Below are 14,358 nucleotides of genomic sequence, written 5' to 3' on the forward strand. Positions count from 1 at the left end.
CGTACATGTGTATGAGAGTTGTTTGTTTTCTGCTTCCAGTGAGCTCTATCTCAATATCTTTAAAAGTGCTAGAGCATTCCTAAGAAGTTGGCGCACACGGGATTTGCAGTAATTTCCCTACTGTCAAAGAATAATCACCATGAGAATGCATGTTTTAACCCTCCGCCGTGGCTTCAATTGTGTTTCCTAATTGATTGTAGCTAGGATAGGATTCCTTGCATTTGGTGAAACCTGCAGRAGATCATTCTGTTCCGTTGTTGGCACCCACGTAAGTTGACGTGTCGTATGCCTTGTACTACAAAAATATCAGTAAGACATTTGTGTCGCTTTCACGTTGCTTACATCATTAAACTAACATTATAGCGAAGGATAACACATTTTATATAATTATTTACTTGAATCAAATAATGTCAAATGGCATGTAATTTACAGCAACACTCATTGTGCGCTGAAGATAAACACAGGACTCATGTATAGTATACTGTGTTGCTATCTATTATTAGCTAACCACTACAGGTGCACGTATCCAGCCTGGGTTCTGTTTATACATCAGGCTGACGTTTTGGTTTGCGTCAGACCTAACAGCTAAGTTCATGGGGAGGAGGTCTCGGGATGGGGCCTCGTTTTGTTATTCTCCTCAGTAAGCCATCAACCATCCTGTGTATCCTGTGTAATTAGAACTCATCTCCTGGTGTGAGGACCGTCGAGGTCTGGCAGATTCYCAGTTTTAATCAGTCCTTCAACTCACTTTATCTACTCCACAGAAACGCGGATAGAACAGACTCTCGGCAATCTGACAAATTGACACAACAACAAGGCAATGGGATTGAACAACRGCTTCTAAATTGGAGGATTTCTCCCCTGAATTTCGGAGAGCTGTGTGACAACGGGGGACTTGCATTCTATCTCGTTTCATCTTCGTTTCTCCCTCTGTTGGAGTTGAAATAGGGGGATGTTGACCGCTGGTTGATTTGTGGAGTAGATGTGATGATTGGAATGGACGAGGGGAAAGTGAATGGGTGTGCGTTTCATRGTCCTTCAGATGACCATCAGAAATAGAAGTGCAACACAGCATACACATGTTCAGCTTCTATTCTATTTTCAGTATTCCATCTCAGGAATTCACACATGGACAATAAAGGATTATATTGGAGGCTAGGGGCCTATAAGGATTTCAGTAAGTTTCTTTATATATAGAGTGACATACATTGAGGTGATCCTATCTGAAAGCTGCTGTTCTCATTCACTGTATACAGTACCGTCTTGGGCTGATTCCGGATCAGTTTGTACGAATGCTGATCCTTGGCTGCCTCACCTTTTTTTTTGATCCACTTATCTGACTGCGGCGTGCTCACACAGTCAGTGAACAGATCTCTCCGGGAGTTTTTCAGGTTTGGCTGATGTTGGAAGGCAGAAGTACAGGACATGTCTCTTGTATCATTAGCTGCTGGGGAGTGTGCTACAGTTGTCAGCACTTCATTTTAATTTGGCTCCAAAGCCACTAGCGGCTTTGACCACTGGGATTTCCTGTCCTCTGTGGCAGTTAAACTAAACGAAGTGGTTGGATGGAGGTAGACAGGGTTCCATAGAGTCGCAATGTCAGCTGGTATATGTCTCATCTTGATACCAAAGTACCTTATTCAATCTTGTCTGAACATCCTGAATCGCGATAACTTGTAAATTGGTCTAAAGTCCTTGTATGTAACAAAAGCACAGTACATGTCTCCTAGACCCACTTAAACTCTGAACATTTTGTTTTGCCCAGGGAAAATACAACATTGCTTCTCAGGGTTGTCCTTGAAGTCTTATCTGAGTTTGTACACAGGACTGTTTCCGCATTAATAACTGGTTAGAATTACCAAAGACTGTGAGATAAGAATGAAATGCCATTGGGGGCATTTAAGATATGAATGCACAAAGAGAACAGTGCACTGAAACGTCCTTTTGAGGTTAAAGTTATCGCTCCGGGTTTCATTATTGCAAACAAACCCAGATAATTATGGTTAAGCCTTCAAAATGGCTTAGTCATGAACATTTTAAAAGGTTKAAAATCAAATATATCCACTAGAGATGAAGCTCAAAGTTATATTTGACAGTGCAGATATCAGGATATCAGGGCCTTAGATAAGTTTGTTTAAAACGGTAACAGTAAATTGCAGTTTCATACCTCATAACACCTTTCATTCATCCAGCCAGTATTGCAATGTGTTTTATACATCGGGAGCCTTGCACATACCGTTGCCTTCATATCAAAAACAAGATCAGTACATTCCAACATCCTACATCCACAGTTCCTACAGTCATGAGTTTGCATAATGTGTATGGTTTCTTATATAAGAGGATCCATATCCACACATACTCTCCCATAAAGCCAGAGAGAGAGAGAGAGCGAGAGAGAGAGAGATTGAGGTCCTTGACCTCCAGGCAGTCTCCAGAGGGGCTTTTTACTGTGAGACTCTAATCAGAGTGTAGCTGACGTGTGTCCTGCGGATCGCTCCTCTCCAGTCCCCAGGCCTAATTAGGACCCATGTGTACTGTACATAGAGCTGCCTTTCACACTGCCTGTTGGAAAAAGCTCACCTGTGTGTGCTCAACAGGCCACAGAAATGAGCTGCTGGAAAACATGATGACAAGCAGGGGCAGCGGAGGTAGAGGAAGTCCCTCAAACCAGGAGGTCCTTTCAGTTTAATGAATGCCAGCAGAGCAAGCCAGACGGAGAGAACAATTGGAGAGGGAGCGAGAAAGGGAGACAGTTGGAAAGAGAGCGAGAAAGACAGAATGTGGCTTTGGCAACATTTAATCACTTCTGTCAAGACAGTACAGCTTGTTCGGATTTGGGAGAGCGAGAAAGAGAAAGAGAGAGAGAACAGGTGATATGTAAAGAACAAGTAGTCTTTCTTCAACCATTCTCCTCTGCACTCTCTAGTCTAGCATTAACACATGTATGATGGTCCTTCTCTGTTTTTACTGAGTGGTTATTTACAACTCTTGAAATTCCCCATGGCACACTAGTATGTCTGGAAGAGAGAGAGAGTCATGGTTAATGAATTAATGTAAATCAATAGGATCCTTGGTTTGAAGCCCGGCAACTGTTAAATAACAGCAGAGCTACGAGGTAACTCGATGGCACGAGGGTGCCGGCGTCCTACTTTCCTCTGGACAATGAACATGCGTTCTAAATTCCTCTCCGACAGTTCTTTGAGTAATGATGAGCTACCGTGGCTCTGTCACACAAAGAAATGAGAACCGCTTCATTTGGTTAGAGCTCCGGCTTCCTCTWGATTCCATTTGTAGGGTCTAAGTTTCACTTTTAACGCACAAATGTCGGTAGGTAAGGCTTTCATTGCATACGGATGTTGTATAAGATCTGAACATGGCATCAATCCGTAACACACTTAATGYTGTTTCATGAGTCATGACCAACAGATACAGCAAAAGTATATGTACTGTACATACTGTATTTCCTCTAGTCTAGAATAAGCTATCATAATTGTAAAACACGTATTGCCCCATTTAGATAAGTGCTGTTAATGTTTCCTATTAAAAATACAGGCAACTCATTTCTTCACTGCAGAATTTTGACATTTGTTTTGTAAGCCTGAGGCACACGCCTAGGCAGCCTAGTTTCAACATTCCAAGCATGCATCCAAAACCAAACTTCTTCAATACAATCATGTGACGAGTGGGATCCAAGTGGTCCCCAAATCAATTTGACAACCTGCCACAACTAGGCGCTCCCTCCTTTGTCTTTGAAAAGCTATTGGAATTCCGTACCCAACAAGGATATTCCATCACTATTAAACACAACTCAACAATTTGTGCAAATTCTATGATGGCAAAGAGTCATAAATAATAAGAAAGCTATTTATTCACGGAATTCACAAAAAACGGACAATCAAAAATCTAACTTCTATAGTCTGATGAGCTGAAGTGATTTGTCCAAATGGACTGTGTAGCTGTGATGGTACGGCCACACACTTCACTTTTCAATTGTGACACCAACCTTTTGATTTAGAGGAGATTGATGTGAGTAAGATCGTAAAAGGCAAGAGAAAAAAAAGTGTGTATGGGTTACCTTGGGAAAAGGGCGAAATGTCTAAATTCAAACAGAAGTGAGGCCACTGTATTAGAGGTGACCTTCACTGACAGAGAAGGGCTCATAAAGTATTGATCTGATTTGATCTGGCGGAGATTGGGGGATTATATATATTATATTTGTTAAGTAATTTTTTTTATTGAAACATGAAAAGGGACCTCACATCATCAAAAGCAGAAGTAAAGTGTTAAATGTTACATCATTCTTATCCATGAAATGAAACTGGTTAATTGCTCATTTAGTCCACAGCTAAAATCATAAACAAATGATTGGGAAATATTAATGCTTTTGTGCTATAGCTTTGCTGTACACTGTAAAATCTTTCCTGTTGTTTTTACGGTAACTTAGAGGTTACTTATTTACATTATGTTACTATACTGTATGTAACGGTATCCAATACTGTTACTGTAATCTTTTACCATTGTTTAATGGTAACTTACAGACAACTGGCTGCCTGTAAGTTACTGTAAAACAACAGTACAGTGCATTACTGTAATATGTTTTACGGTAATTGTAATGAATCAATTAATGAATAGATGAATTATTTAAATTCATTGAGGGGAGATGGGGTTTGTATTTTACAGTATTTTACKATAATTGCATGGGCTTGGTGCAAGCAGGTTGGCTGCTAGGTAATGTGTTTGCATATTACAGCATATCAATGAATGGCAGTTCGGAAATCTTTGTTAAGGCCTCTAGAAGTGTAAGTGCACTTTTAGAGTCGTTAACAAATGCTTCCAAACTGTCAGTGACTACAGGGCAAAAGAGACCAAAGCACATGGTAAATACACAACCATTAAAGGTTTGAGACTAGTTGCCATTCCAATAGGTCCCCTATACACATTTAATTGTTGGGGCACTACTATCAGTGAAATTGGTGCAGCACTCTCACTAACGGGTGGCCAAATGRAGCTTCTTACAAGGCACGCTTCAAAATATATCAATGAGCCAGAAAAAAAACAATACCACGCAACCACTAGTGGTCAAAAGGTTTTTGGTGCTCCAAAAGTACGGTACTGTATTCTCTGGGGTGGAATTACAGTACCACTCGAAATACAGCAATTCTTTCCCTGCCCAAAACATTTTCTCACAATGCACCATAATTTACAGTCTGCTGCTYTATAATGCTTCACAGTATTTTACTCTTGATAAATGTACATATATACCACATGAATCAATTGTTTTCATTACAGTGTAATAGTAGGTGTACTTAATTTAGTAAATCATATACATTTAGTACACATCTTGTTTTATAGGGTCACTCCAGAACCTCAATGCTGTGTGCTTACAGTAATGTACTGTTAAAGCAAAGTTTCTTTGTAATTTACAGTATCATTTACTGTTTACGCCTAAAATCACCATTCATGGCAATTTACTGTAAATAATGAATATGGTACTTTACTGTTAGTTTTATTGTACAATACTGTCAAAACAGCAAGAATGTTTTTCAGTGTATACATGAATCGACAGAGGCTTCCCAGCCCCCACTTCAGTTTTAGTTCAAGCCCAGAGTGCTATTTATCTTTTACAATAATATCCCTCTCTGAAGATGATGCTCACATTTTCCATGGTCTCAGTTGAGATTAGTGAGGGGAGTTACATCTATCCCATGACATTTGCTCATTTTATACATTAGTCGGCAACAGAGGAYAGCTAGTCAGCAGGAAATGGCCAAGAGATTTTCAAAACTTTAGCGGACACTTATCTAAAGCGACTAACAGGACAGAGCAATCGGAAAGTATTTAGACCCCTTCACTTTTTCACATTTTGTTACATTACAGCCTTATTCTAAAATGGATTAAATMATTTTTTCCCCTCATCAATCTACARAGTGTACCCCATAATGACAAAGCAAAAAKCAACTTTTTTACAATTTTGCTAATTTATAAAAACATTTAAATTGAAATATCACATTTACATAAGTATTCAGATCCTTTACTCAGTACTTAGGGTCGTTGTCCTGTTGGAAGGGGTCTGAATACTTTCCGAATGCACTGTACATATTTTTTAAATATGTGTATGTGATCCCTTCGAGACTTGGACCCACGACTTTAGCTAGAGTCACACTATTACCAACAGCCAAACAGGAGGTCCATCGAACCACACCAAAACTGTGCATACATTCATGGATGACATCTTGTCTCTCCTTGTGCCACTTGTAAACTGCGGACCTCCCCACAAATCTCTATTCCCATCTAAAATCATGACCCACCATTTCGTAAAACTTGACATTGTATGGCCTGTAGAAGTCCCGTAGCTGCTCGATAGTGTCGTGATCTATCTGAATGTGGGTTCTACCTTTAGACTTGCCCAGGCAGCGGGGTGAGCTGCTGCTCTCTGGTTTCTTCAGGCAGGGGAAGCCTTTGGTCCTGTTGAAGTAGAAATGTTTGTCCGTGACGATGCGTTTCAGACCCAGGAAGTCCTGCACCCGCGCCAGTTCTCCAGCCGGGTCCGTGATGAGCCGCTCCCCGTTGACGAAGTGGATCTGGGACAGGGGGAAGTAGCGGAGCCAGTTTTCCAGGTGCAGAGCGTACATGCCGATGCGGATGGCGTTCCAAGACGTGTCAACCAATCCTAAACTCTGGTTCTGGAAGGCCAGAACCTGGAAGCTGGGAAGGTCAGGTGTCTTGGACAGGGTCTGCGTGTAGTCAGAGATGACCCGGGTGACAGGGTCGCGCACCACCACGATCAGCTTGGTGTCCCGGGACATGGCGGAGATCCGGCGAGGTGTCTCCCTTGTTACAAAGTAGCTGGGCGTCTTCTCCATGGTGATCTGGCTCTCCATAGTCCGTGGCATCAGGCATCTGAATGAGGAGGAAGAGACAGACAATTAATACATGATTAAGAAGAATGGGTCAGCAATACCATAAAAAAAAAAAATATATATATATACACACAGTGCATTCGGAAAGTAGTCGGACCCCTTGACTTTTTCCACATATTATTACGTTACAGCCTTATACTAAAATGGTAAATAGTTTTTTTCCCTCATCAATCTACACACAATACCCCGTAATGACAAAGCAAAATCAAGTTTTAAGTAATTGTTGCTAATTTATAAAAAAATAAATAATAATATCTTATTTACATAAGTATTCAGAACCTTTACTCAGCGCTTTGTTGAAGCACATTTGGCAGCGATTACAGCCATGAGTCGTCTTCGGTATGACGCTACAAGCTTGGCACACCTGTATTTGGGTATTTTCTCCKATTCTTCTCTGCAGATCCACTCAAGCTCTGTCTGGTTGAATYGGGAGTGTCACTGCACAGCTATTTTCAGGTCTCTCCASAGATYTTCGATTGGGTTCACATTCGGGCTATGGCTGGGCCACTCGAGGACATTCAGAGACTTGTRCCGAAGCCACTCCTGCGTTGTCTTYGCTGTGTGCTTAGGGTCGTTATCCTGTTGGAAGTTGAACCTTCGRCCCAGTCTGAGGTCCTGAGCGCTCTGGAGCAGGTTTTCATCAAGGATCTCTCTGTACTTTGCTCTGTTCATCTTCCCCTCAATCSTGACTAGTCTCTGCTGRTGAAAAACATCCCCACAGCATGATGCTGKTACCACCATGCTTCACCGTAGGGATTGTGCCAGGTTTCCTCCAGACGTGACACTTGGCYTTCAGGKCAAAGAGTTCAATCTTGGTTTCATCAGACCAGAGAATCTTGTTTCTCATGGTCTGAGAGTCCTTTAGGTGCCTTTTGGCAAACTCCAAGCGGGCTGTCATGTGCCTTTTACTGTGGAGTGGCTTCTGTCTGGCCAGTCTACAGTAAACGCCTGATTGGTAGAGTGCTGCAGAGATGGTTGTCCTTCTGGAAGGTTCTCCCATCTCCACAGAGGAACTCTGGAGCTCTGTCAGTGACCATCAGGTTCTTGGTCATTTCCCTAACCAAGGCCCTTCTCCCCAGATTGCTCAGTTTGGCTGGGAGGCCAGCTCTAGGAAGAGTCTTGGTGGTTCCAAATTTCTTCCATTTAAGAATTATGGAGGCCASTGTGTTCTTGGGGACCTTCAATGCTGCAGAAATGTTTTGGTACCATTCCRRAGATCTGTGCCTCGACACAATCGTGTCTCAGAGCTCTACGGACAATTCCTTAGACCTCAAGGCTTGGTTTTTGCTCTGACATGCACTGTCAACTGTTGGTGCTTATATAGACAGGTGTGTGCCTTTCCAAATCATGTTCAATCAATTGAATTTACCACAGGTGGACTCCAATCAAGTTGTAGAAACATCTCAAGGATGATCAATCAAAAAAGGATGCACCTGAGCTCAATTTCGAGTCTCATAACAAATGGTCTGAATACTTATGTAAWTAAGGTATTTCTGTTTTTGTTTTTTATAAATTTGCCTAGAAGGCCAGCATCCTGGAGTCGCCTTTTCACTGTTGACGTTGAGACTGGTGTTTTTTGCAGTTACTATTTAGTGAAGCTGCCAGTTGAGCACTTGTGAGGTGTCTGTTTCTCAAACTAGACACTCTAATGTATTAGTCCTCTTCCTCAGTTGTGCACCGGGGCCTCCCATTCCTATTTKTATTCTGGTTAGAGCCAGTTTGCGCTGTTCTGTGAAGGGAGTAGTACACAGCGTTTTGCGAGGCCTTCAGTTTCTTGGCAATTTATTGCATGGAATAGCCTTCATTTCTCAGAACAAGAATATATTGATGAGTTTCAGAAGAAAGTTKTTTGTTTCTGGCCATTTTGAGCCTGTAWTCGAACCCAGAAATGCTGATGCTCCAGATACTCAACTAGGCTAAAGAAGGCCAGTTTCATTGCTTCTTTAAGCAGCACAACAGTTTTCAGATGTGCTAACATAWTATCAAAAMGATTTTCTAATGATCAATTAGCCTTTTAAAATGATAAACTTGGATTAGCTAACACAACGTGCCTTTGGAACACAGGAGTGATGGTTGCTGATAATGGGCCTCTGTACGCCTATGTAGATATTCCATTAAAAATCATCCATTTCCAGCTACAATAGCCATTTACAATAATAACAATGTCTACACTGTATTTATGATCAATTTGATGTTATTTTAAATCGGCTAAAAATGTGCTTTTCATTAAAAAACAAAGACATTTCTAAGTGACCCCAAACCTTATGATACGGTTGTGTGTTTTGTGTGGTGTGTGTGTGTGTGGTGTGTGTGTGTGTGTGTGTGTGTGTGTGTGTGTGTGTGTGGTGTTGTGTGTGTGTGTGTGTGTGTGTGTGTGTGTGTGTGTGTGTGTGTGTGTGTGTGTGTGGTGTGTGTGTGTTGTATAACTCAGCAAAAAAGAACATCCTCTTACTGTCAACTACTTTATTTTCAGCAAACTTAAAGCGAATCCGACCACCACCCCTGGTGAGATAAAACGTGGCTCGTCAGTGAAGAACACTTTTTGCCAGTCCTGTCTGGTTCAGCACGGTGAGTGTGTGCCCATAGGCGACGTTGTTGCCAGTGATGTCTGGTGAGGACCTGCCTTACAACAGGCATACAAGCCTCAGTCCAGCCTCTCTCAGCCTATTGCGGACAGTCTGAGCACTGATGGAGGGATTGTGCGCTCAACACATGGTCCTGAAAAAGGGACGCTTCTTTTTTTGCTGAGTTTATATACACTGCTCAAAAAAATAAGGGAACACTTAAACAACACAATGTAACTCCAAGTCAATCACACTTCTGTGAAATCAAACTGTCCACTTAGGAAGCAACACTGATTGACAATAAATTTCACATGCTGTTGTGCAAATGGAATAGACAAAAGGTGGAAATTATGCAATTAGCAAAGACACCCCCAATAAAGGAGTGGTTTCTGCAGGTGGTGACCACAGACCACTTCTCAGTTCCTATGCTTCCTGGCTGATGCTTTGGTCACTTTTGAATGCTGGCGGTGCTTTCACTCTAGTGGTAGCATGAGACGGAGTCACAACCCACACAAGTGGCTCAGGTAGTGCAGCTCATCCAGGATGGCACATCAATGCGAGCTGTGGCAAGAAGGTTTGCTGTGTCTGTCAGCGTAGTGTCCAGAGCATGGAGGCGCTACCAGGAGACAGGCCAGTACATCAGGAGACGTGGAGGAGGCCGTAGGAGGGAAACAACCCAGCAGCAGGACCGCTACCTCCGCCTTTGTGCAAGGAGGAGCACTGCCAGAGCCCTGCAAAATGACCTCCAGCAGGCCACAAATGTGCATGTGTCTGCTCAAACGGTCAGAAACAGAACTCCATGAGGGTGGTATGAGGGCCCGACGTCCACAGGTGGGGTTGTGCTTACAGCCAACACCGTGCAGGACGTTTGGCATTTGCCAGAGAACACCAAATTGGCAAATTCCGCCACTGGCGCCCTGTGCTCTCACAGATGAAAGCAGGTTCACACTGAGCACATGAGCACATGTGACAGACGTGACAGAGTCTGGAGACGCCGTGGAGAACGTTCTGCTGCCTGCAACATCCTCCAGCATGACCGGTTTTGGCGGTGGGTCAGTCATGGTGGTGGGTGGCATTTCTTTGTGGGGCCGCACTGCCCTCCATGTGCTCGCCAGAGGTAGCCTGACCACCATTAGTACCGAGATGAGATCCTCAGACCCCTTGTGAGACCATATGCTGACACATGCACATTTGTGGCCTGCTGGATGTCATTTTGCAGGGCTCTGGCAGTGCTCCTCCTTGCACAAAGGCGGAGGTAGCGGTCCTGCTGCTGGGTTGTTGCCCTCCTACGGCCTCCTCACAGTCTCCTGATGTACTGGCCTGTCTCCTGGTAGCGCCTCCATGCTCTGGACACTCACGCTGACAGACACAGCAAACCTTCTTGCCACGCTCGCATTGATGTGCCATCCTGGATGAGCTGCACTACCTGAGCCACTGTGTGTGGGTTGTAGACTCCGTCTAATGCTACCACTAGAGTGAAAGCAGCCAGCATTCAAAAGTGACCAAAGCATCAGCCAGGAAGCATAGGAACTGAGAAGTGGTCTGTGGTCACCACCTGCAAGAACCACTCCTTTATTGGGGGTGTCTTGCTAATTGCCTATAATTTCCACCTTTTGTCTATTCCATTTGCACAACAGCATGTGAAATTTATTGTCAATCAGTGTTGCTTCCTAAGTGGACAGTTTGATTTCACAGAAGTGTGATTGACTTGGAGTTACATTGTGTTGTTTAAGTGTTCCCTTTATTTTTTTGAGCAGTGTATATATATTATTGTCACATCCATTGGATAGGTGCAGTGAAATGTGTTGTTGATCCTATACCTACAGTATATTTAGTAATTGTATACTAACTTAGTATCAGTACGTTATGGCCATAGACATCAAGGGAGGTCCAGTCTGGCTATGGGCCTGTTTCCAGTGAAACAAAAAAACAATAAGGACACTTTACCAATGTCACAGAAGGTAGTTGCCACAAGAGACTTGTGTGGGAAAGATCTCTCTCTGTCTTTCTCATATACTGTAACTAGCTCAGTCCCAGGTTCAGCAGTAATAAATCACCTGTGAGATGTAATGTAGATTGGACAGAGGAAAATGACTCTCTGGGTCATAACTGGGTCAAACAAGTAGGCCACCGAAACTTTTGGTTGTTTTCTGTCAGGTACACCGATTTATTTTTGGTCACTTCAAGTTCTAAAACTCCCTCGAAACGCGTGCATAGCTCTGTCTGATTTAATTGAAATGAAATGGTATCCTATTCGTTGATAAGAAGAAAACAGTTGCAGACAATGGCTAAAAAAAAAAACAGTTGCAATGAATCAGCAGCTTTTAGCCTACTGTTGACAAATAGACACATCATGGATCAATCTTCTGAAGACACGTTCTTGAAAAAGAAAGCATCTTTATTTGGAAAGTAATAGCCAATGACGCTCAAGGTCGTTTTTTGATGGATGACAAAAACATCTGAGTTGATGTGGCACAAAATATCTTCCAATTACTGTCATCCTCCACTGACCACTGTCAACATGACATGGAACTGTTGTTTGAACGTGTTTCTCTGACATTGCCTTTGAACAGATGGACAGGTCAGAGGAGGCTATATTCTCCAGGCTACACACTAGTCATGTAATTCAATGATTCAACGCTCCTCTCCACTGATGATTGCATTGTCTCGTTCAACAGACAGACTAGTAGGCTACAATTAATTATTATGGCGAAAACTAAGCGAGAGGAGGGATGTAAACTAACCATAAGATAGAGGAGGGAGACATGTGAGGGAAAATTATTAGGTTAATGGGTTTCAGGGGAATGACAATAAATTACAGCGAGATTAATACACATTTTGGTATTGAGCCTTCTACAAGGCTCCTTTTCACTAAATGTACCTTTTTACAAAATGCCTCTTTACAAAAATCTGGACTAATTACCAAGAGCTAATTTAGTTTAAAAATCCAATGCATGATGAATTCGCGCGCAACACAGCCGTTGGCATGACGGTTGGCTTCCGTTAATGAGCTCCCTAGGTCGACACCTGTGCAGGTGTAAAATTAGTTATTGTCTTACCTGTACCAGTCTAGTCCACGGTCATAGTTCCTGTCGAAAAAATGCGTTTCTGTGCCGACCGCCCGTACGTCCGGATGGATTCTTATAAACTCCAAGACAGCTCTTGTGCCGCCCTTTTTAACACCGACAATTATGGCATTTGGCAACTTCTTATTCCCGAATTTCCCACTGCCCATGTTGTTAGTGGTAGGACGGTCTGATGTGTTATTCCGAACTGTGTTGAGATTAACCGAGGCGTTGCTTTGGTTCGCTTCATGGAGAGATATTTCCCTTGWCCCTCTCGCGTTCAATGGCAAAGTGCAGTAAGGAGATTTTTGCTGAAGTTTTTTGCCTCCATCACTCCTGAGYCGCAGGCAGTTCTGCGTTGGATCACTTGGTTTTTGCATGATAGCATCAGAAGAAAATAAGAGACAGTAGCATATATATGATAGTGATAGAGATAGGGAAAATATGCAGATGCATGTCCTGGTATGCCTATATGAAGACGGCGCAACTCGGCTATAGAGGASAATGCATGCCATATCTCCATGGATTTAGATGGTGCATGTTTTTTTTMATTGATTATTTACTTGTTATCTGCGTTGTCGTTAAAAGAGTGAAGACAAAACGTAGCCTATATCCACGGGCATATAAACCCATTACGCAGCTCTGACTAATATCTCCATTCCTCCCAAACTGCCCTGGGAACAGTTTAAGTGGTGGCTAAAAGCCCACATTACAAATAGCAATCAGGGTATTCCATGCAAGCTTGTTTCAGATATCCGAATTATTCCAATGTTGCGCACATTACTTCACTTCATCCTGGATCGAACCACCAAAATCACTCAGGTGTGTGCTTGCGTCAGGAAATAGTAGCCTACGGTAGTATGTTTTACTTCTTCACTTAGTTAAAAAAACTCCTCCTTTCCGTTATGAAATCTTGAACACATCCTATTGTAAAATCCTTGTATTTCTTATTAGGGCACTAGCTCGAAAAGCTGGGAGCGTGCGGCGCAGTTCTCTCCGTTCCGTCTACTTCACAAGACTGCCAGTGCCAATACAAGAGAAAAATATACATTATTAAAGGTGCGCCTGACGTCAGGTTTCTTTTTTGGGAGAAAAAATCTGTAGGTTCCTCTAGCCTACCCAAATCTTAAAACTGACGCAAGTGCATCCTTCATCTTCTTCACGACACCTTGGTTTATCATAATATTTGAATTGTGCCATAGGCTTCCATTGATTTATTGCTGCTTGTCCACTGTAATGTATTAGAATATGTCTTGTATTTGGTCATCAGACCTGCTGAACCAATGCTTATGCCAGCCATATAAAACGGTGTCTAGAAGGGTTAATCTTTGACTWTAGCATATCTATCATTATATAAATGTTATGACAACAATTACGAGCCTACATGCCATTCATYAATTATATACTGTATATAAATACTGAGTATACAAAACATTAGGAACAGCTTCCTAATGTTGAGATCGACCCCCTTTTGCCCTCCGAACATCCTCAATTTGTTGGGCTGTGGACTGCAAGGTGTCGAAAGCGTTCCACAGGGATACTGGCCCATGTTGGGCTCCTGAGTGGTGCAGCGGTCTAACATGCTGACCAGACCGGACACGTCGCGTGCGCGAGCGTAGCAAAATAAATTTAGAAATCCATGTRATTCAATTATTGCACCCACACTGCTCGCACGCGCCAACGAGCGTCTGCGACGCCAAGGGCTAAAATAGAAGTAATTTCAATTTCTGACGCAGATCGCGCTGAAACTCCTGCCTCTCCCATCTCCTCATTGGTTTATAGAATCAGATACCTACGTTCCATCTCCTC

The 14,358-nt window shown here is 42.7% G+C and overlaps 1 protein-coding gene across 1 annotated transcript; it reads right to left on the bottom strand.

Moving 5' to 3' along the window:
- Positions 1 to 2,744: 2,744 nt before the first annotated feature.
- LOC111978513 (heparan sulfate glucosamine 3-O-sulfotransferase 2-like) lies at positions 2,745 to 13,544 on the bottom strand. Its single transcript, XM_024008623.2, has 2 exons — positions 12,544 to 13,544; positions 2,745 to 6,900 (listed from the first exon to the last, which is right to left on the bottom strand). Exons 1-2 carry the CDS (start codon positions 13,062 to 13,064, stop codon positions 6,282 to 6,284), a joined length of 1,140 nt encoding a protein of 379 aa, XP_023864391.1. The 5' UTR covers positions 13,065 to 13,544; the 3' UTR covers positions 2,745 to 6,281.
- Positions 13,545 to 14,358: the final 814 nt, after the last annotated feature.

The sequence above is a fragment of the Salvelinus sp. IW2-2015 genome, linkage group LG18, assembly GCF_002910315.2.
Source record: "Salvelinus sp. IW2-2015 linkage group LG18, ASM291031v2, whole genome shotgun sequence".
In the NCBI taxonomy this organism is placed as follows: domain Eukaryota; kingdom Metazoa; phylum Chordata; class Actinopteri; order Salmoniformes; family Salmonidae; genus Salvelinus; species Salvelinus sp. IW2-2015.